Source organism: Cylas formicarius, unplaced genomic scaffold, assembly GCF_029955315.1.
Source record: "Cylas formicarius isolate icCylForm1 unplaced genomic scaffold, icCylForm1.1 PGA_scaffold_5__7_contigs__length_24384050, whole genome shotgun sequence".
Lineage (NCBI taxonomy): Eukaryota > Metazoa > Arthropoda > Insecta > Coleoptera > Brentidae > Cylas > Cylas formicarius.
Window position 1 is genome coordinate 16,284,443 of NW_026844341.1, and position 27,852 is coordinate 16,312,294.

At 36.6% G+C, this 27,852-nt stretch overlaps 1 protein-coding gene across 1 annotated transcript in view; it reads left to right on the plus strand.

Moving 5' to 3' along the window:
- The window catches only part of LOC132701991 (disintegrin and metalloproteinase domain-containing protein 10), a 94,540-nt gene that overhangs the window by 19,069 nt on the left and 47,619 nt on the right, over window positions 1-27,852 (plus strand). The window contains exon 3 of the mRNA XM_060670373.1: window positions 6,891-7,012. Within this exon, the coding sequence (XP_060526356.1) occupies window positions 6,891-7,012 (122 nt within the window). The remainder of the gene's footprint in view (window positions 1-6,890; window positions 7,013-27,852) is intronic.

Here is a 27,852-nt window from a genome sequence, read left to right on the forward strand (position 1 = left end):
TAGTTCTTATTTATTTTGACCCTGTACAATAATTAAAAACCTATATGTGTATATGTAAAAGAAACTCACAACTGAAACACGGATTTTAAATTATTGCCAATTTTCAATAATAGGGGGACCCATTTTTCAGTTTGTATATTTTGAAAAATTGTCAAGAATAAAAGTTTATGGACCCCTATTCTCTGCGTCTTCTGGTTCAATAATTTTTTCGGTCTTTTAATCGGTTTTTGAAAACTGGTTGTAGACCCTTGCACACGTGATTTTTATTTATTTTTAAATACTTCCCTACCCCCCAGCCCCCTCATTTTCAATAGGTTCCGTCACAGGATAAAACTGCATATATCTGCCAAATATGAAGTCGATTGCGTCAAATTTCGAACACTTATCCTGTTTCATAGCAATCTATTTACCACTTATCAGGAATTGCATGACCATCAGGTCGGGAAAATGTGGTTATTACCTACTGCCGCTTGGAAAGGTGTCATACTGGTCCAAATTTTTGTATTGTATTTCAGATATAATGTACCAGCTGCATTATAAATATATGTTATTTTATTCCTTTTTGTTTGACGTATGTAAATCATCATAAAATCATTAATAAAGTATTCGTCTTCGTATTAGTCCACATCCTCGAAGAAGAAATACTCGACTCGAGTGTCGATCCCCTTCGACGTTGGCCGCCCTCGCCTCCTAGAACCGGCGCTCGGGTCGGCATTCTCGTCTCGTATTTCACTAATTTGCGCAAGATGGCAAACTTAATTTTAAATTTATCTGTGCGTGATTTCGGTATGCGAATCGATCGTCGCAGACGCTATTTTTGATTTGGTTTCATCCGGGTAATCTATTTCTTTTGGTCTCTAATACGCCAATAGTATATTACAGAAGTGGAGGGGTAAGAAGGCTGTAGAAGTACCTTAATCCATCAATCGGTAGAGCAATGAAAAATCCCACTTCTGAATGGTTGGCTCCGCCGCTGACTCCTTAAAAAAACGCCCTTCGTCGACCATTGTGCCATAGTATTGTGCGGGTATATTTGTACCTCCGTCAAAGGAGAGAAACCTCCGCCCGATGCGAATATAAAATTCGTATAAAAGCCATTGTGTCGCCCGCCGTCCCCGCGGAAAATCCCCCCCCCCATTTTTTAGGCGTTTTATGTGGTTTTTTTTTAATGGGAAAAGTTTCGCGATGCGCGGACGTTTTTTAAACGTTTTTTTTTTGTTTCGGAGTCCTCCGTTTTTTTTCGATAAGTAGAATCCGTGAGAAAAACGACTTTCTACACTGAGCATCGAAATTAACCGTTAAAATTTGGTTCGATTCCGAAGTTAATTTTCTCACATACTATGGTTTATGAAACAAAATCATAAATATTAAACAAATAACTCAATATCGGGTGTTTCCTTTCCAAAAATTGAACTGAGGTGGCTTGATGAAAATCCATTTAACAAAATAAATAAGGACTAAAAGTTTAGATTTTCACGAAATAATATATATTCACATAACCATTGTTTCGACAACACCGTCTCTTTATCAATTGAACAGGATAACTCTGTCAATGTTGTAGACTTCACTATTAGGAAAACACAAAACCACACGCACTGATACAGTCATACACAACAGCTCAAATCTTCCTTATACACGCATTTCACTTTTTTATACACTGACTTCTTAATACGCCACTCTCAACAGAAAATTACAACAAAGAACTTAATATCATTACAAAAATTGCACTGAACAACGGCTACAATCCGTCCGTTATCGATAAAATTATAAATAAAAAACAAATCCAGACAACAGTAAACTCTATTTATCCGAAACCTAATACAGAACACGAACAATTTAAAACAATTACATATATAGGAGAACCCAGTGAAAAAGTTTCAAAACATTTGTCAAAATGTGGTTCAAAAATAGCTTGCAGAACTAACAACACAACAGGAACATTTTTAAAAAACAATAAAACGAAATGTCCAAAATCTCAAAAATCAGGTGTCTACAGGTTGAAATGCGGATCTTGTCCTAAAATTTATATTGGACAACAGTTAGATCCTTCAAGAAACGCATTAATGAACATAATTGTGGTTTTATGATTTGCTGGTATTTTTTAGAAATTAGGAGACACCAAGTAGCAACTAATTTGAAGTAGTAAGTAGTAACAACTTTGAAATCCTTAAGCAAATTGACATGGGAATAATTATCTCTTTTAATTAGCCAATCTTGAATCACTTTGGTTAGTTTTGGTTAGTTAACCATTGTTTGTATCGAATACAAGACAAAGCTATATTGCCCTTTTTCACTCTAGAAATATACCTAGACTGCGTTTGTGTTCGTGTGTGGAAGGACCTATGGTGAAAATTGCACGTGTGTGTGTGTGTGTGTGCGCGCACAAGTACAGATTAATTTTGCGATAATTGGCCTGCACTGTTAGGCTGTGCTAAAAAAGTGAGTGTTATAAAACTCCTATAATAATCTGGCATAACAAAATTGTGAATGAAAAAACAAGAAAAGTGAGCCTATCAAGAATTCCCAGATAATTTGACAAACATTGAGTATAAAACTGCTTTTTTTTAAAACATTCTGTATACGTCTAAAACTTAAATTTAAATAAACATGTTTTTCAGAACATCGTTTCTGAAGATTTACTCGACAATAAAAAAAAAACATATCCAAATAGAATTATCAGAAAATACTAACTTTGAAGGTGACGCAATTTTTAATGGGGCCTTAATTTTAATGCCAAGTTTCCCACTAATTTCCCATTAGTAATTCAAAGTGCTGTTGCGTTTTTTTCCTTTCAAGTCGCTCTCGGAACGACAATAAACCGCCACTGTTTTGGGCGGTCCAATTTGGACATTTAATGGAAAACTTCAGTTTCCAAAGCACATTTTTACATACAATGTAATGATTCCAATATAATGAGTTTTAAGTTATAGTTTATATCGGACCCGACAGTCTTCGTCTTCATTTTTATGTCAATTTTGATCGTGATTAAAATCGAAAAAGAAAATCATTTGTCGCAGACGGTATTCAAAAGGCTAGTAGGCAAGTAGAGCTCAGGGCGCCGAAAACCTTTTCCTATAATAATATTCAGCGCATGCCCCCGCCACCCCCCCCCCCCTCCATGCAAAGAGGACCCTCGACGGAGACGCTTCTCAAATAATTGAAAATGTGGATGGGATACCGCCTCCACCTGCACGTATCAGGTCGGAGATTGCATTTTCTGATAGGCAGAACGACCTTCGCCATGATGTTGCATTTTCGGTTGAAATTTCCATTGGGGATAATTTTCGAAAGTATATTTGCCGATCGCTAACTCCTCGTGGAACATTTACGTCTCTTAAAACGATATGGTCAAATGTGAAAACTTTTCGTATGCACGTTGACTTATTAATTTTAGCTTAACCAACATATGAATAATACCTAAAAATAAATTCATATTTGGCATTCACCTCTTCGCCGCTTCGCATACTTAATACACATACAATACAATAATTGACTTGACGTTTCTATTATAATATAACGGTCTACACAGATTTAATTTTGGCAATAAACTCCAGACTAGGTATTTAATCTATACAAGAAAGCTTACTCTATAATTACCACCACCACTATTCCATAATTTGAAAATACTTCAGATTTGAAGTTTTGACAGTCATATAAGTTGATGGTTCACATTTTTGAAGATACTCAACTGAAGTTTAAAGTTTAAACGGGTCGGCGTTGGAGAATATCGAAAACAGTTGTTCTCACATTCCAAATTTTGCTTTAATGCACCACCTATGATATATTTTTGCACATCCATTTAGAAATTTTATTATTATCACTACTAAAGGACATAAAACCATCAAAATCGCTAATTTATGTGTAAAGGAAAGATCTTATATATGACTTCAAAAGTTAACAAAAGCGGTACATAAGTTTCTATCACATTTTCAAGCAAATCCAAAATAGCAAAAAAAAATTATTTTGGATTTGTATTGCCATTTTTGTGAAGTCTATAACATGTAGATTACATAGCAGAAAATATACATTGGAAATACTATATTGATTATGCTTTATTTTTTGAAAATATTTACTGGTGCGTGAATGCACCACTGGTTTTATCTGTGAAACAAAACTATGTTATTGCAAGCCTAGACAAGTCAGCGCATGTAGAATAAACATCCAAAAATTAGCGTGTTCATTAGTATTAGTTTGTGTCTTGTGCAGTGAATGTTACAGTTCGTAAAATATGGAATTTCCGAGGTATTTGACTCAAAAGGAATTACAGGCAGCTATGGATGAGATCGTGATGGATCTTGTAAATTTATACTAAAAATAATGTGAAAAAATATTTACAGAACATATTGATGCGGTCTATATTCCACCCGACGCGCATACCTTGACTGACGAAGAAGATATGAACGATAACAAGAGTTTGGGGAACCAACTGATACAGTTGGAACTTTCGAGTTACATACACCGAATGATACAGCTCTATCCGATGAATTTAAATCATGTGATCAACTAAAAAATAGGCTTTCTCCGCTTGAAATATTTTTTTATGTTTTTTGATGACGAAGTGATTGATTTGATTTTAAAGTTTTCGGTAATATATGCTCATGACAATAACCGCCATGAATTCTCGTTGTCAAAAAATGAACTTTTAAATTTTGTAGGCATTTTATTGTTCTCGGGTTATCATTCATTGTTATATATTTAGCATTATTGATCTACCGATGAAGACAAAGGAATTGATCTTATATAAAAAAATTATGAGCCACAATGATCTGTTGAATAAAAATGACGTAATAAATAAAAAAAATCTTCAGTTTGGCATATTTTTGTTCAACTTATCCATCCAAATGGTACCTTACTTTGGCCGCCATTCTTGCAAATGGGTAAGCCAGTTCGTTTTGACTTCAAGCTTTGGTGCCTTTGTTCATCTGATGGGTACCTATTTTATTCACTTCCATATAGTGGTGCTCAAAATAAACCTCATTCTGACCTTGGTCTTGGCGGTGACGTTGTCATGAATCTACTTTCTGTTGTAGATAAGCCAGTAAATCACCAAATTTTTTTTGACAATTTTTTTTCATCATTCAAACTATTTGTACATTTAAAAACTAATGGTTATTTTGCCACAGGTACTATCCGGGAAAATAGAACAAATAAATGTCCAATGGAAAATTGTAAATCGTTTGCAAAAAAAGACCGCGGATCCATCTTTCAGCATATGAATCTGAACCAAAATTTTCTATTGTCCGTTGGCACGACAACTCAGTTGTAACTGTGGCAAGTAATGTTTCTAGTGTAGATCCTGTCCAAAATGTAAAACGTTATGTAATTTTTATGTAATTGCCCAATACAATAGATATATGGGTGGGGTAGATTTACATGACAACGGAACAGAAGATTTCCCAGGTAGATTTTAAATATTACATTGCTTTGCGAGTTTTGGTTAGTTAGAACGTGTAGAATCTGCCACAGCCACACAATTTACGTTTGTAATAAATGTAATGTGCATTTACGTACTTCTTGATTTGTAAAATATCACCAAAAATGAAACCGTACGCACCATAAAATATTATGCGTTTTTTTTTTGTATCAAATCAGGTTCTATTTGGGAAACAATCTACTTTTAGTTGTTTTCTGTCGAATTTGAATTTTGTTTTGTATATTTATGTATAAATTATATGTTACATCTTATGTGCTCCAAAACATTATTTAATGTTTTTTCCCAGTGGTTCGTTTACGCACCAGTATTTTTTGTATGTTTAGAGTTTTTATTTTTTTTGACACATGTAATTTATTCTTAAGTGCATCAAAATAAGTAATTTCATAGCAAAAAGCATTTTTTTGTGCTTGGGATAATATGGGTTAAGAATGAATTTCGTGAAGGTCATCCAAAATCGGTGGTTGTCCAAGAAAACATTGATGATCTTTGGGCATTAGTTGGACCAGCATACATACAATTTTGCGTGAACATTTGGCCGCTAAAAATATTTATTCGCGTTGGATTGTCAACAAAAAAAGGCTCGTGTTAATTTTTCTAAGGGAATGCTAAAAAAATACGACTGCAGTGCTTCCAAACACGTCTATAATATCGTAACAGGTGATGAATCATGGATCTATGCACATGAACGTGAAAGTAAGCAATCGACTTTCAGAATGAGACAAAGCTCATAAATTTGTTCGTGGTATGGTAGCCTGTTTTTTTAGGAAAACCGTCCACATTGCAACTGTTTCTTTGGTGAAAGGCAAAACAGTCAATTTTGAATGGCACACAACCGTTTGTTTGCCGAAAGTCTTCGAAGAAATAGAAAAAATCAACCGCCGAAGATGAATCTCTCTCATCAGTGCAAACAAAGAACTTTTCGAGCATTAAAACGTTGATTTGATAAGCCATCCACGATATAGTCCGGGCTTAGCACCTAATGACTTTGTACAAATTACGTGAGCAACGATTTTTGACGCCGGAAGAAGCGATTGATGTGGGAAAAGTCCTTCGAACTCAAAAGTGTATTGATCATCAGGGTGAATATTTTGAGAAACGATAAAGTCGTATTTGTCGGTAGCTTATATAGTTTTTTTTATTACAAATATCGAAATATTAAACTTAGCCTTCGTATTGACAATTGACAAAAAAAGTTATGTGCCCTAGCTAATGGGGAGTTATATAATTTATCATTTTAATATCAATCCCATCACTCGCATTATTATCTGTCTGTCTCACCCCACAAAAGACAAACTACTGACTATGCCTTTAGTATTGGGAACAAAATTTCCCGAAAAACCAAAAATATAGGGCTGTCTTCACTTTCAACGCGATCCACAAATTAAATCATATCTCCCATCGTATTAACCCCTCTCCTCTCAACCTTTTCAATTTCACCCGCGAATTTATTTTTCAGGACGTTCAGGCTGGTGCTCGTCCCCGACGAGGCCGTCTTCTCCGACGACGCGGTGTTCGAGTCGACGAGAAGGCCGTCGACGACGCTCGGCGTCCCGGCGACCTACGTCGGCACCCTCGAAGGTAAATAACCCGTCCCTCGTAAATTCCCAGCTCGCCGCCGGAGCGTCTTCCGAAAACAATATCAACCCCCGCGTCCGCCCCCGGGAGGTAACCGGCCAAACACAAAAGACAAGCGGCAGCGCGTCGAGAGCTTAATTACTTAAACGCTGTAGTCTCCGATATCCGATTGAACGTTGGGAAGGGGGGGGGGTTCAGTATGTTTTCGTTGAAATGGATCGAAGGATTAGATGGGGGGGGGGGGGGGGGGAGAAAAATATAATCGCAAGAAGTCGAGCCGGAACGCTAAAGGTTAAGAGTTAAGGGCCGCCCTTGCCTAGCAACCGTCGATCTCTTTGATATCGGCTTTATGCCGTGCCCTTCAAGGACCCGAAAATTCGTAATGGTTAGTTTTAATTTTAACTAAACATCATTTAATATTAGCAATGCGCTGTTAAAAATGCGTAAGCGGACGAGACCTATTCAAAAGATATATTTAAAAGAGGGATTTCGGAGATCGCTTAAAAAAATATTCCGAAGAATCTAGTTTTTTTTGATTTCCAGATATCGATTTTGAAATTCGCGTTAATGGTAGTGTTGGTTTGTTTGAAGATAAGATCATACAGCGAAACTCCCTATAGCGAATCTCTCTATAACGTAAAACTCTGTATTATGAACAAAATTTGTACCTTCTCAGAATTCGTTACCCTAATAGTATAATTACCAGGAATCTGGTCGCCCCAAGTGTTTTCCTTTTAATAAGCGGTATATATACAAGCAGGAGAAAAGAAAAATGATGTGGGACGTCGATACGGACTTACACCGTCAACTGTATCCACGATTTGGAAGCGTAAAGAAAAAATCATTCAGACTGAAGCGGCAGGCAGTTCTAGTAAAAAACTAAGAAAGCCAAAATTTGACGATTTGGATCGGGTTCCAACAGTGTACCACTCTCTGGACCTATCGTAAAACTAAAAGCAGAAAAGTTTGCTGAACAGCTTGGCATTACCCATTTCAAGGCTTCGGAAGGATGGTTGGGGAAATTCAAACAGAGACATGGACAGATAAGTGGCGAAGCCCGTGAAGTCGACAGAAACGTCACTAATCAGGATTTGCCTACAACAGCAGACTTGACAGAGGAAGCCATATTACAACAAGCAAGAAAGGGCGAGGAAGAGCACCAAGATGAAGAAATTGATCTGGGACCACCACCAACCATTCAACAAGCCCTATATTCAGTCGAGCTGCTAGAAAAAACTTTTATATATCATGGGGAAGATGTCCCTCTCCAAGAAATGGTATAAATACAAGAAATACTAAAAGGATGTCGAACTTCCATTGTCTTTATTTTTAACTTACACAACGTTTCGGGCAGTTGTATCACTACCCGTTATCAAGTTTAAACTAAACTTAATTCTATAGATTAGGCGAATAGCTAAACAATATCAGGTTAAAACTGTATTTAAATCTGGATCAACATTAAGAAATGTACTCACAAGAACATAAGAAACATACAATGAAGGGTGAAACGCAAAAATCAGGTATCGCAGAACATGTGTGAACCAAACAACACAACATCCAATGGTCCAGAGCACGGGTTGTTTACAGAGACCAGCATTGGAAGAAGCGCAAATTTAAAGAAGTTTTCATTAGAATCAATGAAAACATCTTCAGCAATCCAAGCGTGGATATACAAACAACTTGGCAACCTCTAAGGCGCACCAGTGCTGGCGTTCAAGTTGAACAACTTCAAGCTTGACTACACCCGACTCCGTCATGGATGAGCGCCGTCGCCTAGTATATAAACCGTGTAGCCTTAGAATTAAATTTAGTTTACACTTGATAACCGGTAGTGATGCAACTGTCCGAAACGTTGTGTAAGTTAAAAATAAAGACAATGGAAGTTCGACACCCTTTTAGTATTTCTACTGAATCAGTGTACCAATGTACGAGATGTGTATTGGCATACTAAAAAATTCAAAAGAAAATGACCGATTATTTAAAACATTAAATGTAGTTCTTAAATATTTATATAAAATGTTCCTAGGTAGATGTTAAAATATGTATATAAAATAATTAAAATTTGGGAGCAATCGGATGTTTTCGGACATTTTACCGCAGTGAATGAATTCGTGTTGTTTTTCAAAAATGTACCCGAAAACTAACGGTCGTAGAAAAAGTATAGTATGGAACACGTTTGGTAAACTGTTTAAGCCACTCGTTTATTAAACACAATAACATAATAAACAAATATCGCAATAATTATTTAGATGACTTTTTGTCCAAATTTTCATTTTACTCAATTCAATCGTACCATTATACAACAAAATTTAATTAATCTAATTTATTCTTAAAAAAATACAAAAAATATGAATAATGTATATTGTGATTGTGAGTTCATATTTAATTGTCTACGACTTCTACCATAATTATTAATAATATCGTCTACAACTTGGTCATCATAAATATTTAATTGAATTGGGCTCTTGCTTATTAACAAATTTTTAAAGTTCACTGACCTTGAAGTGCTCTAAATTATTGTTAAACTTAATTCCTGTTACAATAACAGGAATAAGTTCCTTTATGATATCATCTGTTAGATCCATTTTGTATTTTTTCTACAAAAAAATCTTAAAATCGTAATCATTGTTTCGATTTAATTATTTTTTTCTTAACGACAATTATCATTTCTTATCGTACTTATTTGAAATGTAATTGTAACTTTCAAAATAATTGAATATGCTGTGCTGTTTTTTCTCTGCATAAACAACAATTTAACTCCAAAGGGAAACGTTAAAATTTATCCGGAAAGTTCGCAAAGCTCGCGCGCGGAAAACGCAGTACTGTTAATACCCCCAAGGCCGGGGATAAACTTTCTGTTATATTTCGGAGCGTATTGACGAATCGTCCGACGCTGTAGTTTAATTTCGTTCTGGCCCCGGAGCCTTGTGACGTCGCGAACGAGCGAGTAACTTCCGGGCCTGACCGTAAGTATATTTGTCTGACGGTAAGGTGTCAATTGAATGTGGAAACTCCTAGTAGTGTATATTCCACAAATGGTCATTCGTACCGTGCTATTCGTATGCTTTTCATAAATTTCCGAGATTTCAAATGGTTATTTTTAGGGCAAAAAGTGATCTTTTTTTTTCGCATATTTTCTTAAACAATGTTGATTTCTGAACCAAAGTTGTTTTTTTTTTGACACTTGATATTTGAATTTGAAGGCGGGCGGGGTCTACGACATGTCTTTTCACATTTTGAAAGACTCGTAAATTTTTGTACTATCCGGTTTTGTTTTTGATAGAAAAACCGAATTCCTCAATCATTTCAACTTAAAAAATGTATTCTTCTTATAATATCAAAATCAAAATGTTGGAAAAAACAAAAATAAACATTAAACCTTAGAACTTTGTAGTACTTTGGAAACGAAACCACACGTTTATAAAAAAAACCTCTTTACCTTAAAAGTACTTGCGAAATGTCGCACGTTTATTCACCACCCTGCATATGTTAATAGTTCTGAATAACAAACCAAATTCAAAATAAGTTTAAGAAAACCTGTGACCTGTTCTGTGGGTGACGATATTGTCATTTTATTTGCAGACTCTTTTGCCAGGGACTGTCCCTGAAGATGCACTGCCTTTCACAGTTGAACATTTCAATTTCATCTATTTACCAGAAATTGTCGAGTCTAGATAAAAACAAAGGACCGGGTCCCGATGGCCTCCCACCATATTTTATTAAGCCTTAGTAGATAGGCTATGACAGTTTAAGAATAATTTTTCTCTCATTTTTTTTCACTCATTGCAGCCTCATACAATCTTGAAAACGGGAACTTTTCCAACTTACTGGAAATCAAGCTTCATTACGCCTATCCTAAAATCCGGCGATAACTCGCAAGTCAAGAATTATAAGCATATCAGTATCGTGGGCTGTTGGTTTATCGACCAGCAATTTGGATTTCTCCCCCATCGCTCCACTGCGCTAAACTTGCTGACATTTACAGATTTTCTGCTTTAATCATTGGAAGAGGGGTCTCACGTTTATGCCATTTACACAGACTTTTTAAAGGCATTTGATAGAGTAAATCATTAAAACTTAATCAAAAAATTGCGAAACCTTGGAATCCAGAGAAAACCTGAAAGAGTGCAGATTGTGCACGTTCAGAGCTTTCAATCCATCGAAATTAAAGTGCCTTCTGGTGTTCCGCAAGGATCACACCTTGGACCCCTACTCTTGTCTGCCTGTGTGAATGATATTGCCTCATGTTTTCATCGTGCATATTTCCAATTATTTGCTGACGACCTAATATTCTATATGCCAAATAATGAGCTTCAGCAAAAACCCCATACATTATACTTATAACATAAAAGGGTCGCTTTTATTGCAGGCCTCCGTAATAAGGGATCTTGGAGTGTTACTCGATATTAAATTAACTTACACACACCAGGTTTCATCTATTGTGTTTAAATCACTTCAGATTTTTGGTTTTATTAAGCGTCGTAGTGTCTACAGGTTCCTGCGATATATAGCACTTAAGGAGCACCAAGGACTTGAGGACGTCGATTACTCGGAATTGGAAATCTTTCTCCAGATTCGTCGCATGCATAGGGGTCTTACCATTTTGTGTAATCTACTGCATTTAAATTCTCATGGACCTGAGTTAGTGTCTTTCCAGGTAGAGTTCCATCGTACTAACTATGGGCAGAGTTCTTTTCTTACTAGATCAATCGCACTAGCAAATGGCTTTTCGAACCAACTTGACCGCTTCCAGAGTGAAAAAATAGTCAAGAAAGAAATAAAAGACGTGTCGACTCCTATATTAATATTAATATCTGGAAAACCAATGTGTGTCATACTAGATTTGGGTCTTTGTATATATATTTAATTCTGTTTTATTTTCTTTTGTTGTTTACTATTTTGTTTATGATAAATAAATACGACGCTCGTAGTTTGTTTCAAAGGAGGCACCGTCGAATAGTCAGACACAGTTAAAGTTGGCAACTTAAACAACCGCTTAGCAAACAAGCAGGGTGGGGAAAACCAGAAGGCCGGGACGGGAGAAGGTGCATCCGACGGTAAATGTTTGGGAAATATGGTGAAAATGTCTACTACGTTCCCTATCGAATCCTCCATGGTCCTCCCCCATGCCGCAATTCTAAACACGAAAACGAATCGGGGGGGGGGGGCGTAAACCCACGTCACGTAGTTTTTTTATTTATCAGGCCGGATCCGTCAAATTAAGTTACCCGTCCGTGGGTTTTCCCTTTTGCCGTTTGCCAGCCCCTATGAAAAATTCTGGAAAGTCAATAAGCCCTCGTCACGGATTCAACGGTCGTTATTCATGCTCCGCGACGTTGCCTTTTTTTTTCCAGCGACGATTCGTTTTTTCGTATTGATGTCTTGCGACCCGATCTCAAATGGGCGGGGCTAATCTAGTCAAGCCATTGAGCCGTGAACACGTGAACCATTAAAGTCGATTTAATTTCGTAATACAAAGAGTTCTTGCAAATTTGTAAATTTTCTCCAAATTTTAGTCGCTTTGAATATTGTAATAGGTCTTTCTGGGTATTTTACATTAAACAAATTACAAAATTCGTGAGTTCCCGTTTTGTCCATATACAAACTAAAATTTCAATTCTCCGAGTTTCATTTAAATGCGCCATACTGTTAAATAAATTTGTTCCATATTTTAGCCGTTCACTGCATGGTTAATGGGCAATAGAAGAAGTTTCTATTAATTGCAGTGGTAACGTTGTAACACGTTATTGATGTAGGAGTGAAGATCTTTCCAACTTCCAACTATTATGTCAACTCAGATCATAACGCCTAATTCTTCGATAAATTAATCTGCTGGATGTCTGTGGGCTTTTAGCTAGCGTGCCTTCAGGTTCTGCTGAAATGGTCTCTAAAGGTGCAATTCATAGTCGATACTTGAGGCTTCCTCAGCCAAAGAAGACCTCAAAATGTGACAGCATTAGCAATTTGACATATCCACATGCCCATTCCGAAGTTTTTCAGACATCGTGAAGACCTGAGGAATGACTACCAATATAATTCTTAGGGCATCAAGCCTTAGAAGCCATTCATCGCTATGACCGGTTCTTATAGTTCATACGACGTCTGTGGCTACGATGTATAGGATGTATAGACCACTCTTTGCTCAACATACGTTCCTGTTGCACATTCTGGCTAATTCTGTTTCCAAATTTCCTAAGGGACCTCCCAGCCCATGCCGCCCATTTTGAAGTTTTTCAGACATCCTTAAGATCTGAGGAACCACTACGAATATAACTTTTAGAGGTCGTTCATCGCGATGACTGGTTCTTATAGTCCCTAGGACGTCTGTGGCTGCGATGCTCAACATACGTTCATGTTGTACATTCTGGCCAATTTCTGTGTCTAAATTTTCTAAAGGACCTCCCGGCTTGTTGTAGACATACCATTCAAATTTACTATATAATAAATAAAACTTATTAGGCTCTAATCTTTTCTAATTAGACTAACTTTCCAACAATGTACGCACTGTTAAGATTCGGTTTAATTCAAGGTTCATTCGTATACTTGTCTTAACCCTACCCATAAATCGCGGCAGACTTCCCAGCCCCCCGGGGCCAATACAAACAAGTCTCGTTCGGCTTCGAGTTACAAAACTCGTAAATCCAAAAGGCGGCCCTAGTTGCCCGTAATTTGCGAGCCCGCGGGAGCCCTTGGCGGCTGCTACTTTCCACCGTCCGTCGCTTACGGTGGAAAAAAACTCCTTCGGAGGATTTCGCGACAATCATCGATAACGCCGTCCAATCTGTCCCCTCTGACCCTCTAATTGTTCTACGCGCCACATCTGGCTTTGATCATATTCGAGACCAAGGCACAATGGACCTCCACATAGAGCCGAATCGGGCTAATAATCGTCCTCCCTAAATGGTTCTAGCCGGAATGAACGGAGCGATTGAGTGGGGCGAGGACAAGCCGCACTAATTATGCGATAATTAGCGAGTCATAGACAATGGCGGTGCGTTCGGGGTTACACCCGGAGGCCGTTTGATATTACGACGGAAACATTTCGGGTCCAGCAAACACGGAAATGATTTAATGAAATTTTTGAACCGGAGATGAAAACGGATTTTAATAGGACGTCCTCAAAGGAAAATCGGAGGATTCGCCACGAGCGAAATGTTTTTCGGAGAGTTACCTTTTGCTGAGTTATTTCACCGGAAAAAAATATACGCGAGGCGTGTTACAGAAATCCTCATAAAAATGGTCTCGAATCAAGTGGTTTCAATACTACTGTCACCTTTGATAATATCATTATCAAAATGAAATCATCAAGTTATTTACTATTTTATACACAAAGAAAGTATCAAAACACTACCTTCTGGATTTATTGCAAGAAATAATTGTATACATTCTCAATATGAGAGTAAATATGTCTTGATTATAATTGTGGTACATCGGACTGTGACGAAAACTGCAGAACACTTATACCATCAGGACATAACATCTGTTCAAATCCGCCTCTAAAGGCGAATTAAAAGTTCTAGAGGCTTTCGAAAAGCAATTGTAGATCATTTCCTTGTCGTTGACTACATAGAGTACATAGACTGACCTTCGTAGAAATCATGTTGGTTGCTGTCAATTTTATTCTTACTTTTTAAGGTGCACAATAAGCTGTTCAAAGGTGGACTGTTGTTGCTATTTGCTACGCTATGTGGAAAATTTTTCGAACCATTAATTAAAGTTAAAACCTCGACAAGGATTGCTTAATTGTGAAGTTGAATTTGATCCCGATTGATCGGAGAAGCACGCGAAATATGTGAGCGACCCTCATCGAGAATAGTTTGAAGGATTTCGTGCCGCTTTCGGTTCCGGTATTAATTGCTAGGCTGAGCACGTAACGCGACAAATCCCCTAGACGCGGCAAGCCCGCGATTATTATCCAAATTACGCCGTCGTCCCTTATCGCGACCCCCCACCCCTCCCGCCGCTGTCGGACGCACGATATGGTCCTTCGAGCCGGAAGGCAATCAAATACTTTCGCCCGAAGGAATGTAAAATGGAGCTTCCTCGAAACGAAACGTCAGCAAAGTGGAACGTTATTAGCGGTTTTCGCGGTGGTGCGGGGCAGGCGGGGACGGGGAGAACGTGCCCTGAGGCCAGCGCTTTCGGATAAAGATAGCTTCGGTGTTGTAGGTACCGGACGTCATCTATCGGCACGTAGCGATTTTAGTGTGTATCCCGAATGCAGTAATCTGGAAATCATAACCTACATAAAATAGGATGCTAGTAATTCCCCACGTCTAGATGATTGCAGCATTTCGAAATTCAGTTTGCCTGGAATTTTTTTGTTTCAACGTAAATTTTAATAATGGTAAGTTTATGTCTTCCTCTCGGTGGTCAGAATATTCTTATTTTAAATAAAAAAGACACGTTGTTATTAAATTTTTAAATTATCTGCATCTTGGAAACTAAACATATTTTTTTTATTCAAAACAGTTCGCTAAGTTCGAACCTCTAAGAAAAAAAGACTTTCACGCAATTGTTTCTGAGAGACAGCTGCTAAAGGACTTTTGACCTGCTTATAAAGCTCTTACCTTAAAGATAACAAAATATTTATAAATGATGACAACATGAATAGTAAAAACTATTAAACTACAAATGAAAAATATAAAAAATCCAAATATCAGCAATAGTAACGTATACAATTTACAGTTTTATTTGAATGAAGAAATTTGTTTTGTGTTTTGTGAATTATAATTAAGTCAGCGTCTGAGGTGAATCTGAATTGCTAAGGCTACGTAAATTATAAAACTTTACTCGGAAGTTTAGTAAATTTTGAACTTCGGTAGGTAGTTCCTCGAATTTTTTTGACGGTTTGATGCATTTCTGTAAAAGAACAGCCCACATGAAGGAAAATGGAAAGAAGGAAAGAGATAAAAAACATGTTTAAAGCATTGATGCTGCTTGGTATTTTGGAATAAGTAGTAGCGTTTTTAACATCAGGTGATATGCATCGTTCTTAAGAATTAAATCTAAATTGCAATATGTTCGTATATATTACGGAGGTATGAGAATGTGATCTTTCCCTGCGAGGCTGTTTTCACTAGATAGTTCAAAGGGTAACGATAAGTACCTGTACTGTATTTATCATTTTTATGTCTTCTACATAGTTCTTCGATTTATAAACAACAACAGTCTTTTTTAAGACTATATTCGCGGTAGATAAGGGAAAGTCACAAGAATACTGATAAATATTTATTAGAATCTTACAATTAAACATTTTTTTAAGGTTCCTGTTTTTTAACACTTTAAAATGTGGAGACCGTGGAAGGAAGCAGAAGAAGACATGGAAAACAACGCAGAATGTGAAGACGAAGTGGAGATGGTAGTCGAACCTAATGACAATTTAGAAGACGCACTTCCTCAGCAAATAAAAAAACGGATCCATTTGTCTTCGGATGCCAAACAAATTGTTTTGAATTCTTACAATTTTTTAAGAAATTCAGAAGGGGAGAGCAGCAATAAACAAGTGACATAGAACATAATAAATTGTTACTAATTTTTTTATGTACATGGTTCAAGAATTGCTCGGCGATAGTTTGAAAACTTATATACCGCTTGTTAATAAATTCCTAGTACGGTCCTGGAATGGTAACGGGTAAGGGTCGGCTCGGCAGGGTGTTCTATAAGGGGCTGCGGTTTTGGTGTAATAAACAGTAGGGAACGTTAATAACGAGGTCGGTTGTAAAAGCGCTATATTTGGGGTATACACATGGGTCAATAATATTACGAATGACAGAATTATTATTATTTAGACTAGACCGATCAATAAACTTTCTATAACACCCAAAACGAAATATGGAATAGTATAGACCACTTAAAGATAAAGGCGCCGATAAGTGTAAAGAAACTTATGTGAATTCAGGAAAATAGCCAGGTAACCTTCTCTGTTAAAGTCGTAATTTACGTTTTCTATATTATTTTTAATCTCTCTAATAATTTAAAAAAAACTCAACTCAACTCAACTCAAAATCTCTCAACATCTTCGATCCTTCAAGGACAAAATTCCATTTTCATGCCGAGAGTTTACAGCTTAGAGCCTTAAGACTAAGACAAATAAACTCATCAGCAGTTGCCGAACACAATCACGAAACCGGAGAGTCCGAGAGTCTATAGAAATCTAATACAATGCAACAAGATTATTACCTAAAGATTCGGAATTTAAATACAGGTAAAATTGTGGTCCGTAATAGAAAATAATTTTATACCTACCTGTGTTTAATATTCTTTGGTTTGGTATACTACTTAGTTTAAGTTTATTAGTAATCATTCTTATTTCGTGTGTAATACAGCGTGTGTTGAATCGTGTGCGAATTATACAAAATATGTGCGAGCCTAGTGTATCTCAGGAGATGCTCCCGCCCAAATGTAGAAAACATTATTCTATTGAGACTAAGGAAGTTATAAACAATGTTTATTTGACTCTCATTGAACGTGGTGCCAGCAAGCAAGCATCTTTAGAAGAAACGGCCACATTGACGAAAATTCCAACATGTGAATAATCCCATTTCAGCTAGGAAAAAAAGAAGCGATGCTGACATTTTCTCGAGTGTAGATGAAAGTGATCAAGATATAATAGGACGTAATATATACCAGTTATACGAAAAACAAAACGTGCCTACATTAGATATCTTAATTAGGAGGCTTGAAAAAGATGAAACCGGTGTTAAATGTGGCAGAACTACCTTATGGAAGTGTATTCAACACATGGGTTTTAGATTTAAAAAAATTGACAAAAGACAAGTTTTAATGGAATTTTTTAGAATTAGGAAATGGCGACTTCTCTGGATTACCATGAAGACGCCACCGCTGATTTATTTGAAGGTTGGTTTAAAAACAAACTAGTTCCAAACATTCCTCCTAATAGCGTAATTGTAATGGACAATGCAAGTTATCACAGTAGACGGTTGACTAAAACCCCTTCTTCATGTGACACAAAAGCAACAATCCAAAACTACATGTATAATAACGACATTTATTTTCATGAAGATTATACCAAAAAGCAATTAATTGAGGTTCTACAAAGCTTGAACCTACAAAAGTAATACGTCTGTGATAATTATGCAAAAAATCTAGGGCATACAATTTTAAGGCTTCCACCTTACCACTGTATATTTAATCCCATTGAACATGTTTGGTACCAACTGAAATCTGCTGTTCGTCGTAACAATGTTTTTCCCCATATTAACTCCAATGTCCTCAAACTTATAGAAACCGAAGAACAATTGTATATCCATATAATATCCAAATATAAAATATATCCAAATAATATAGAATAAATAATAATTAGAACAAGCCATGATAGCGATAGTAATACTGATATATTATGAGAATAATTTTAAGTAATTTAAGTAGGTAGTAAAAATAATTTGTAATTTTATTTTAGATTTAAACATAAATACATATATAAATAAATAAATATTGTTTAATATCTTTCCTAACAAAACCCGAAATAATTAAATTCTAAGCGAAGTACGGCCCTGTTCGGTCATATTTCATTCTTACAGCTTGCCCGGCTCTTTCCTTAAATCGTATCAGTTAGTCACTTTCTTATATTTTTGAACAGACTTTACACATCTATTTATCAAATATAAATGATGTATTTAGACATAACAATATCTCAGGGTACGGCGCAAATCTTCCCCAGATCCTACTTTCGCAGTAATAAATATTAGTGATTTTTTCATCGGCATGTTCGGCTTCGAAGATGACTTTTTGAAGTCAGTTTCATTTTGTACAGTAACAACATAGGTAAGTGTCCCAAAACCTTCACGTTGCATCTACTAATTCCGGAACACGGTCGACTCTTCGATCGCTAACGTTTCCGGTAAGCGTGGGACGTATAGCGTAGCCCGTAAATATACGTTTTACGAGCGCTCGCCAAAAGTTATTTCCGTAGATATTTCCACCCCCACCCCTGCCGGCGACAGTGGCGCGCCCGTTTTCGTTCGTGACAACCGCGTTCACCCTATATAGCTTCCGATAACGTTTGTGGGTTATTAAGAGCCGGCTCGCAATTCGGCACGTAAGGGTTTTATTGCTGCCTCCCTTAAATATTAGAAAGAGATTTCGATCGTATTAATTGCGGCGGAGCGACCCGTCAATTCATTCACAAACGGCAGCCAAACCATAGATAAAGAACAAATTTATTGTGGTTTGCACCGCAACCGCTTGTCGCTAGCGTCGCAGCGAATGGCAGTTCAATTTTTTTGCATTTTGGTCTTTTTTGTAGTGTCGGGACTGGTCACATTCGATCGAGTTTTACAAAAGTACGCTGCCAAACCTTAAGAATCGATTCCTTGCGTGATTTTAAGACAAAAATTTCATATAAACATATGTCCAAAAATGAATATTTTTCAAGATACAGGTTGTTAAAAATTTTTAAAAAATTGGTTTTTCCTTTTATAACTTTTATATCACTTTTGATATTTTTATCAAAATTGGTGTGCATCTTTTAATTATTGAGTGGCGGTTTTTGACTCGAAAGTTTAATTTTTATTTTTACCAGTGGCGCCCGTACGGGATTTGATTGAATATTTAAAAATAAAAATGACACGCCACTGCTTTTTCTGAAAACTAAAATGATTTTTAAAATCCCCATTCAATTTGGAGCAAATTTGGTGTATGAACTTGCTTTCGTAGGATGCACGGTTTTCGCTTATAAAAATAAATAAATACAGGAAGACGTTTATTATTAAATAATATGTTTACAAACAATACTCTGCCAGAAAAAAATAATTTTGAGCAACTGCTGGAAATGACTTCGATACATGCGTTTGTACGCCTTATTAAGGTTTGGCGAACCCTTTCTAAAATACCAGGGGTGTTCCTAATAACTGTACAAGAGTCTTCTATCCGGTTTCTTAGATCTTCCTCACTTTGAACTGGTGTTGTGTGCACTAATGTTTTTAAGTGTCCCCAGAGTAAGAAATCTATTGGATTTAAATCAGGTGAGCTGGGTAGCCAAAAATGTGGTCCAGCAGGCCCAATGTAGCGATCAGTATAATTTTCATCTAAATACTGATGTGCTACTAAACTGAAGTGAACAGCGGATGGTTAGGATATCTTATACCACAAGGCATTCCATACACGAAGTGCATATCTGCCATTTCACAGTTTGTGAATTTTCGCCAAAACAAACAAATAATTTTTAAATAAATTTTCGAAAACCAGTATAAATTTGTTAAAATTTTTAAAAAACACCAGCAAACAAACCAAGTGCAATTTTATTTAGAAATTTGACTGGTAAATTTTCGATTAAATTGCAGTTTGTTTCTTAAATTTTACTATTAAATTGCTAGTTTAATTCAAAAAATGTATATTTGAAAATGATGATGTTGTACCAAGATTTAATAAATAAAAAAAGTCATGACCGTGAAAAAATAATCAGTAGATTATTACGAATTATACTTACGTAATTAGTAGTCTATATTTGATATTATATTGAACTTATTGAATATTGTACCGGGCGGCTCATTAATAAAGGACGCCTGCCATATCTCAATAACCGTTAGTCCTACAACTTAGAAAAAGAAATGTTTATAGGTAAAGTTCATAAAATGGTTGCTAGGGGGCGCAACCTCTACTGTAAAATAGAAAATTTAACCGATTTTTATGATTTTCTCGAAAGTTTTAAGTATAATGGTATTAATATTTGTAGCGTTGAGATATAAATAAAAATGTGTTTATTAAAAATACCGTAGCATAGTAATAGTGCCAGAAGCGACAGACGTGGCGTGATTCTAATAATCGCCAATAATTAATTATAGTTAAAAAATTAGTCGTCAATATAATTTATTAATATATTACATGTTATTATCAATATTGGAACAAAGGTATAGAAGAAATGACACTTTTTTTATCTAATATAATTTGGTTTGTTTTGTGTTTTGGTTTGTAATTAATATTTAGAACCAAAACGCTTCTGAAGTCGCAAAAATCGATAAATGACTAACAGCAACCAGCCAATACTTTTTATAAAACTCCTTATATTCTTATAAATCATCCTGATAGCTTTTTCAGAGCTTCACCGCAACTGGTTCGCATTTTACTCTGTACCTGCTTATATATTGTTTGAGGGGTGCTTAGCTAAATGAGGGGCATAAATACCGTCTCGGATGAGGTAGAGACCTGAGTCGCGGTTAAGATTGTTAGGTTGCTTATAGATTTTTATAGACTCTCGGATTTTTCACTGGTGGGCAACTGCTGATGAGTTTATTTGTCTTAGTGTTAAGGCTCTTTTTTGTTAATTGAACCTGATAGTTTTCGTACGGTCTCTCCAATGCTGTAAACTCCCGGCATCTCAAATATAATTTTATCTTTGACGGATCGAAGATTTTTTCCAAGTGGTAAATCTGGTTTTGACGTTATATTTCTTGAGAACTTTTGATATAAAAAAGGACAACAGTGGCAAGTGTGAGATTACCTGGTGAAGTGTATTTTGTGATAGAACGCTTAATGTGGAGATGACGGAGAAGAGCAAAGGTAAGGCGTTTTAACAAAAAGTATTACAGTATCCTGTGGAAGTGAAAAATTAGCAACCAACCAAAGTTGACGTCTAATATCGAAACTTGGAAGATCAATGTTGATTATGAGCGTTTTAAATATAATCAGTGCACATATTAAGGGCTTGCTTGGAGAGAGGGTAATCTATTATATTCCAATATCCTGTCCAGTAAAACCAAGTAACACTGATTGTAAGTGACTTAAATTTTACAATAAAAGATACTAGAACGTTAAGTATTTAACCATGCGTCGTCTCACCAACTAACCAAACGGGTGGGAAATTTTCTGATTCTGCCATCTGCCGCCCCACCTTCGGGTTAATAGAGAGAAAGCGTGGAGGCGGCAACATCGTACGCCGAATTTATGTCGTCGTTACTTCTATTAGATCCGAACTGCCAACTTAGGATAGAGAAAACGTCTTCTCTCGTAGCTGTGGCGTGGTGGAGGGGGGGAGGATAAATGTCTTCCGGTTGTCCGCCGGCACTCCTCTCCCATCGGTCCTCTACCGCAATTGCTCCGGATCGGGAAAACTATACGGGGGTTGCCGTTGAAAGACTTTTAATTATCGGAGGAACCTGTCAGGATCGCTTCGAGAGCTTTAAATATGAAATGACTTTTTTGCTAAGTTGGTGACCGTGCCTCGGAGCCTGTGTTGATTTTGGTTTGTTTGGATTTTATGAAAGACGTTCGATAGTAAAGGCGCTATACGAAATCGAGTAGCGCTCTATACGCCCCGAGTGTGTACACAGTATGTTTGGGAATCCAGGCTGGTTATATCGATTTCGGGTTATTATATTCGGTTCCCGAGGTGCCATTTTTATTGAACTCAGGTGATGAAAATCCATTTAACAAAATAAATAAGAACGAAAAGTTCAGATTTTCACGAAATTATATATATTCACATGACAATTGTTTCGACAACACAGTGTCTTTGACCAATTGTTAGGTTTTTTTATTCTTCTCTTGATATCAAACATCAAGAGGACGTCCATGAGAGCGTTTTCTGTAGTTCTCGTATTTTACAAGCTTATTATTTTCTGCGTGGTTTCTGCAAAAATATTGGAGATGAGAATTCAATAAACTATATTAATCAGAACGGGTTGAAAATTGCCATTAAGACAGCGAACGTCTTAACCTATTTGGTTTAATAAAATTTGAAGCAATTTCTATTTGTTAATGTGGAACTTTCTTTGAAAAAACAATTAAGTGTTCGGCGGAAATTTTTACTGTTGACTTTTTGATATTTGCAAAACTGGAATTGAAGCCATATCTAATTATCTTGAGGGCTTTGGATGTCAAAAGCAATTATAACTTTAATGAAGTTTCAGAATAAGGTTATCCAATTGCATTGGATTCTTAGCCACAGGGATTAAATCGAATGTTATTGCAGGATATTTGGGAGACTTCGGGTATAATATCGAGTACCATGAGACTACTTAACCATTGGACAATGTTATAGTTCTTTAGAGCTCTTTGTATGTGGTCAGTGATGTTTTAAATGTAATGAAGAACAACAGTGGCAAGTGTTGTGAAATTATTAGAGACCAGACCATCGTCAGCAAATTCGACTCAACAAAAACTGACGCAGGAGGAATCCAGAAGTTTTGTAGTACTATAGGTGGTTATGCCTAGCCAGAATTGTGATGGTGGTGAATTTGGTGATCCGGCTTTGTTTTCGATTGTTATCTATGTACGGATTCAATGTCAAAAAACGGCGGTTCTCTATGAAATCAACGAATCCTTTTATATATTTAATTTCTCCACGATAGAGACCGAGGGCTATTCTTGGCGACCCCTGAATTATTTAGTGCCTGCTTTATCGACGACTCTAAAAATAATCGGGTTTGACGTTTTTCTATTTCAATTTTTGTTATGGCATCGCACAGTGGTCCCGTCTTATGGGACATGCGGTCATGAAATTCCCGCGCTAATGGGATATTTTAAATATGGGATTTTTGTGCATATTTAAACTTTTCCCAGACAAATACATATTTTTAAACTTTAATATAAATAAAAAAACTATTTATTTTTAAAAAGTAAAATTTTATTAACAGCAGGAGACATATCTTCAAAAAATAGCATTATTTTAATAAAACACATTAAAGTGAAAACTAAACTAATATGGCAGAATTAAGTCTAAAGAATCATAATAAATTGTGCCTGAACCCTCATTATGGTTATGCCTATGGCTAATTACTCCCGTATTGAAATTAAATAGAATTTATAATATAAATTTGATAAAGACACGGTGTTTTCGAAACAATTGTCATGTGAATATATATAATTTCGTGAAAATCTGAACTTTTAGTTCTTATTTATTTTGACATGTATTACCGTTTAAAAAAAACTAAGAAAAGGGCAATGGTGAGCCATTCAAAAAATGAAAGAAATATATATTCATCACATTAATAATACTTAATATTAAAAATACATACCTTGAACAGCAATTTCCATTATGGCACCACTTGTTTTCACAGTTTTTAGTGCGAAACTATATAACACACACGCAAATGTTCACTGACCTCCGTAATACAAAAGGTGCGCAATTAACTTTGACGAAGTTCTCACTTTGACGAAAGAAATCTTTTTGAGGGACTCGTTAATACCGGATTGTCTTTTATAATAATCATAATTAGTCCTTTCTGAGAAATTTAACGAGTTTTTAGGGCAAAATAAAATTATTACAGTGCGGCGCTTACGAGGCTACATCCCGGAATCAGTCGCCTAATAGCCCGGAATCAATACGCTTTGCGTGCCGTAGGATCCTGATAAATGACCGACGTTTCTTTCGCATATCGGGACGAAGTCTGTCGCTCCCTTGCCTATTAAGGAAGAGCATTATTTCAAGGCTCGACTTCATCGCTCTACCGAGTCGTTCAGGATTGTTGGAAATGATAGGCTATTTACCCCCGAATTCGTCTTGCTTAGGTGATACAGAATGGCAATACTTTGTTTTCTAAATTCAAGTGGAGTGAAATCCGGCGCCTATAGGTAGTAACGTATTCTTTCCTTGGCGGGGAAATGCACAAATGCACCGCACTCACCCCTTAATGGCGAATTTAAAATAGTTTCCGTGTCGGCTATAAGTCACACGGGCATAATTATGAGGGCTGCTTTTTATATTTCTGGATTTTCTTAAACTAGTCCTGCTATCTGGCGCCTAACGTTTTTATAAGGAAGTTTGACATTTTGAGGTTAAGTTTACTCAGTTAAGTTTTGGCGAAAGAGTGTGGTTTGTGTTTTTTGTGATGAATTAAAAAAATGAACTTAATTCGCCTTTTGGAGTTCAAGCAACATCTAGGACTACCGTTTATCGCTGGTTTTCGGACTTCACTCGTGATTGTAGTTTTCTTCAGGATGAATTACGTGAAGGTCGTCCGTCCAAAATCAATAGTTGAGATTGAAGTATCTTTGGGAATTAGCGGGGCCAGCATACATACAATTTTGAATGAGTTTTGATAGGGTCGAAGGAAATGGTAAAAAATACGATCGCGGTGCTTCCAAACACGTCTATGATATCGCGACAGGTGATGAATCATCATATGAACCTGATAGTAAGCAGCAGTCGACTGTGTGGGTCTTTCAGAATGAGACAAAGCCTACAAAAATTGTTCGTGGGCGAAGCACCTCGAAGCAAATGGTAGCCTGTTGCTTCAGGGAAACTGGACACGTTGCAACTGTTTTTTTGGTGAAAAGTAAAACTGTCAATTCTGAGTGGTACACAACTATTTTTTTGCCTAAAGTGTTCGAAGTAATTAGAAAAACTAGTTCTCACCGATCAGCGCAAACAAATAACTTTTTGAGCATTAAAAACGTCGATTCGATGAGCCGTCCACTATATAGTCCCGATTTAGCACCCATTGACTTCTTTTTATTCCCATACATTAAGAATAAATTACGTGGGCGACGATTTTTGACACCGGCACATTGGCGTTGAGTACGCCGCTGATGCCGCTTTATCGTGTTTGTTCCAATCCGTGTAACCCCCCTCCGGTCCTCTTTAAATATTTCATGAAGCGCGCGTCGGGCGGAACGAAAAATGGCGGGCGACGTCGGGACGCTTCCTTTTTTTTATCGATTCGACCGGCCGCGACAGTGATGAATCGGCCGTTTTCCCTAATTTTTTTTATATAAACGAAAATTCGGCCTAATTTTCGGGCGTTAATCCTTTTTTCATTTTCGGAGAGGAGGACGAGAAAATTTCGCAAGGGGCGGGGTGGAGGGCAAGAATAAATATTTATCACTTATTAATTGTCAAACCAAGTACATTAACCATATACGACCTCTGATACTGTTGCGAAAAAAATTGAAACGTCATTTTAATTTTTTTTAAACACCTTTTGGTACAATTAATTCTTGTTCTTTGCGACTTTTTGACAAACCGTTTTTGTCTAATTTTTCTGAGATATAGCAATATAGCAATGTAATTTATAATGATAGATCCAGACGAATTTTTTGTCAAAGAGAAGCACGCTACTGTCTTTTTTTTGCAAGTTGGTCACATTGAACTTAGTTCTACAAAATTACCACCAAAGAAAATGTTGAAAATGGTGATCATCACCAGCTTAATTAATTTTTATGTGAACTTTTTTTCAATGTTTTGGATAGCTAGTATGTATTCTATCGAAATTATTAAAATTTAATGGTTGACTGCAGATATTTTTTAACGTTTATTTTTATTAATGCTATATTTTTTCGGGATTCGCTTCAAACAAATTTAAGAACCGCCCAGTGACGTACACCTTGCGCCAAATAAAACGATCCAGTCTACGATTCGGAAACCCGTAAGAGATACGAAAAAAAAGTTAAGAAGACTTAGAATATTATAATTTTGTTGATACAAGGTGTCCCAAAAAGTGTCCTCCCGACATCAACTTTGTTTTTTTAAATGTATATTTCGACATTTTTGGAATCCCTAAATAAAATAAAGATTTTATTATGATACTGGAGCTGCATCTATGTGAGGCCGGGAAATTTTGGCGCTAACCTCGTATCTCCTACGGGCTACCAGATCGTATAGTGGTTCGTTTTATTTGGTGTACGTTGATAAAGAATTCGCCTCGTTCGCCGCCTCTTTTGGTGTCGCCGCAAACGAGGCGGTGTCCGTCGAGGACGTCCCTGTTTTGCACGGCGCTTGAGCATCGATCGCTTCAAAAATAGCTTCCGAAAACCTATAAATTGCTAGTTTTAATCTCGTTAAGCGATTTCCGCGCATTTTCCGTCACTTTCGATCGCTTCAAGGTCACGCGGAGCGGGCGGAAGGCTGCCCGCCTCCCTTACGGCGAAGGGGCGGTCATCAATTTTGGTTTACCGCACGATTTATCGTGGCCCCCGGGCGGATGGGGAAGGGGGGCTTCGGACGATACAAATTTTGATTAAAGGGCCGGACAAATCGACATCGTTAAGCTCGACATTAATTTCCATTTAAAAAGCTATCCTCCACATCCCGTCCCTTCCCCCTCATCCACCAAATACGATATGTCCAAGACCAAAAGTAAACCGTAAATTTGCTGCTAAACGCAGATCATTACATTAAATATGTGATTGTAAAATGTAAACATGCTTTTTAACAATGTAATTACACTAAAGTCAGTTATGTGTCTTTACAATGTTTTCTAGTGCCAAAATGACAATGGAACAAGTAATATTGTTGCTATAGCTTTTTCTATGTCACGCAAGAAGTCGCCATTGCGTTTAATGACATCCACGAGCCTATTGGGTGTTAACGGGTGTTAGGTTCTTATTATGATATATAACAATTACCGCTATTACTGGCACTATGATTTTGTTAGGCTTTTGACATGGTCCAAATGTACGCGAGCTTTTAAATTTGTCTTTATCCGACAGAGTTCAACAGGTACGACAATGTGTATCCCGAACCACTCTCCGTTGAGTTAGGTGTACCGCAAGGTAGCATACTGGGTCCCTTGTTGTATATAATTATACGTTTAACTTTGTAAAGGCTTTAAAATATTGTAATTATGAAAATAAATAAGAACTAAAAGTTCAGATTTTCACGAAATTATACATTTTTATATGACAATTGTTTCGACCACACCGTATTTTTATCAAATGTAATTTTTACAAACTACCTGTCACTAAATACACCGAAAAATAGCAATAAAACCTTAATTAATGTTGTTGTGAGAATTTAAGTTCAATAAAGGAGATGTATTTAATTCTAATTGATGGTTAAGCAATACATTTGAATGTATCATTCTGTTAATCTCCATGGGTTCCAATAGATTTAATTTTCTACTTTTTGTGGTTGTATGTAAAATATCAAAAAATGTGTTTTTCTG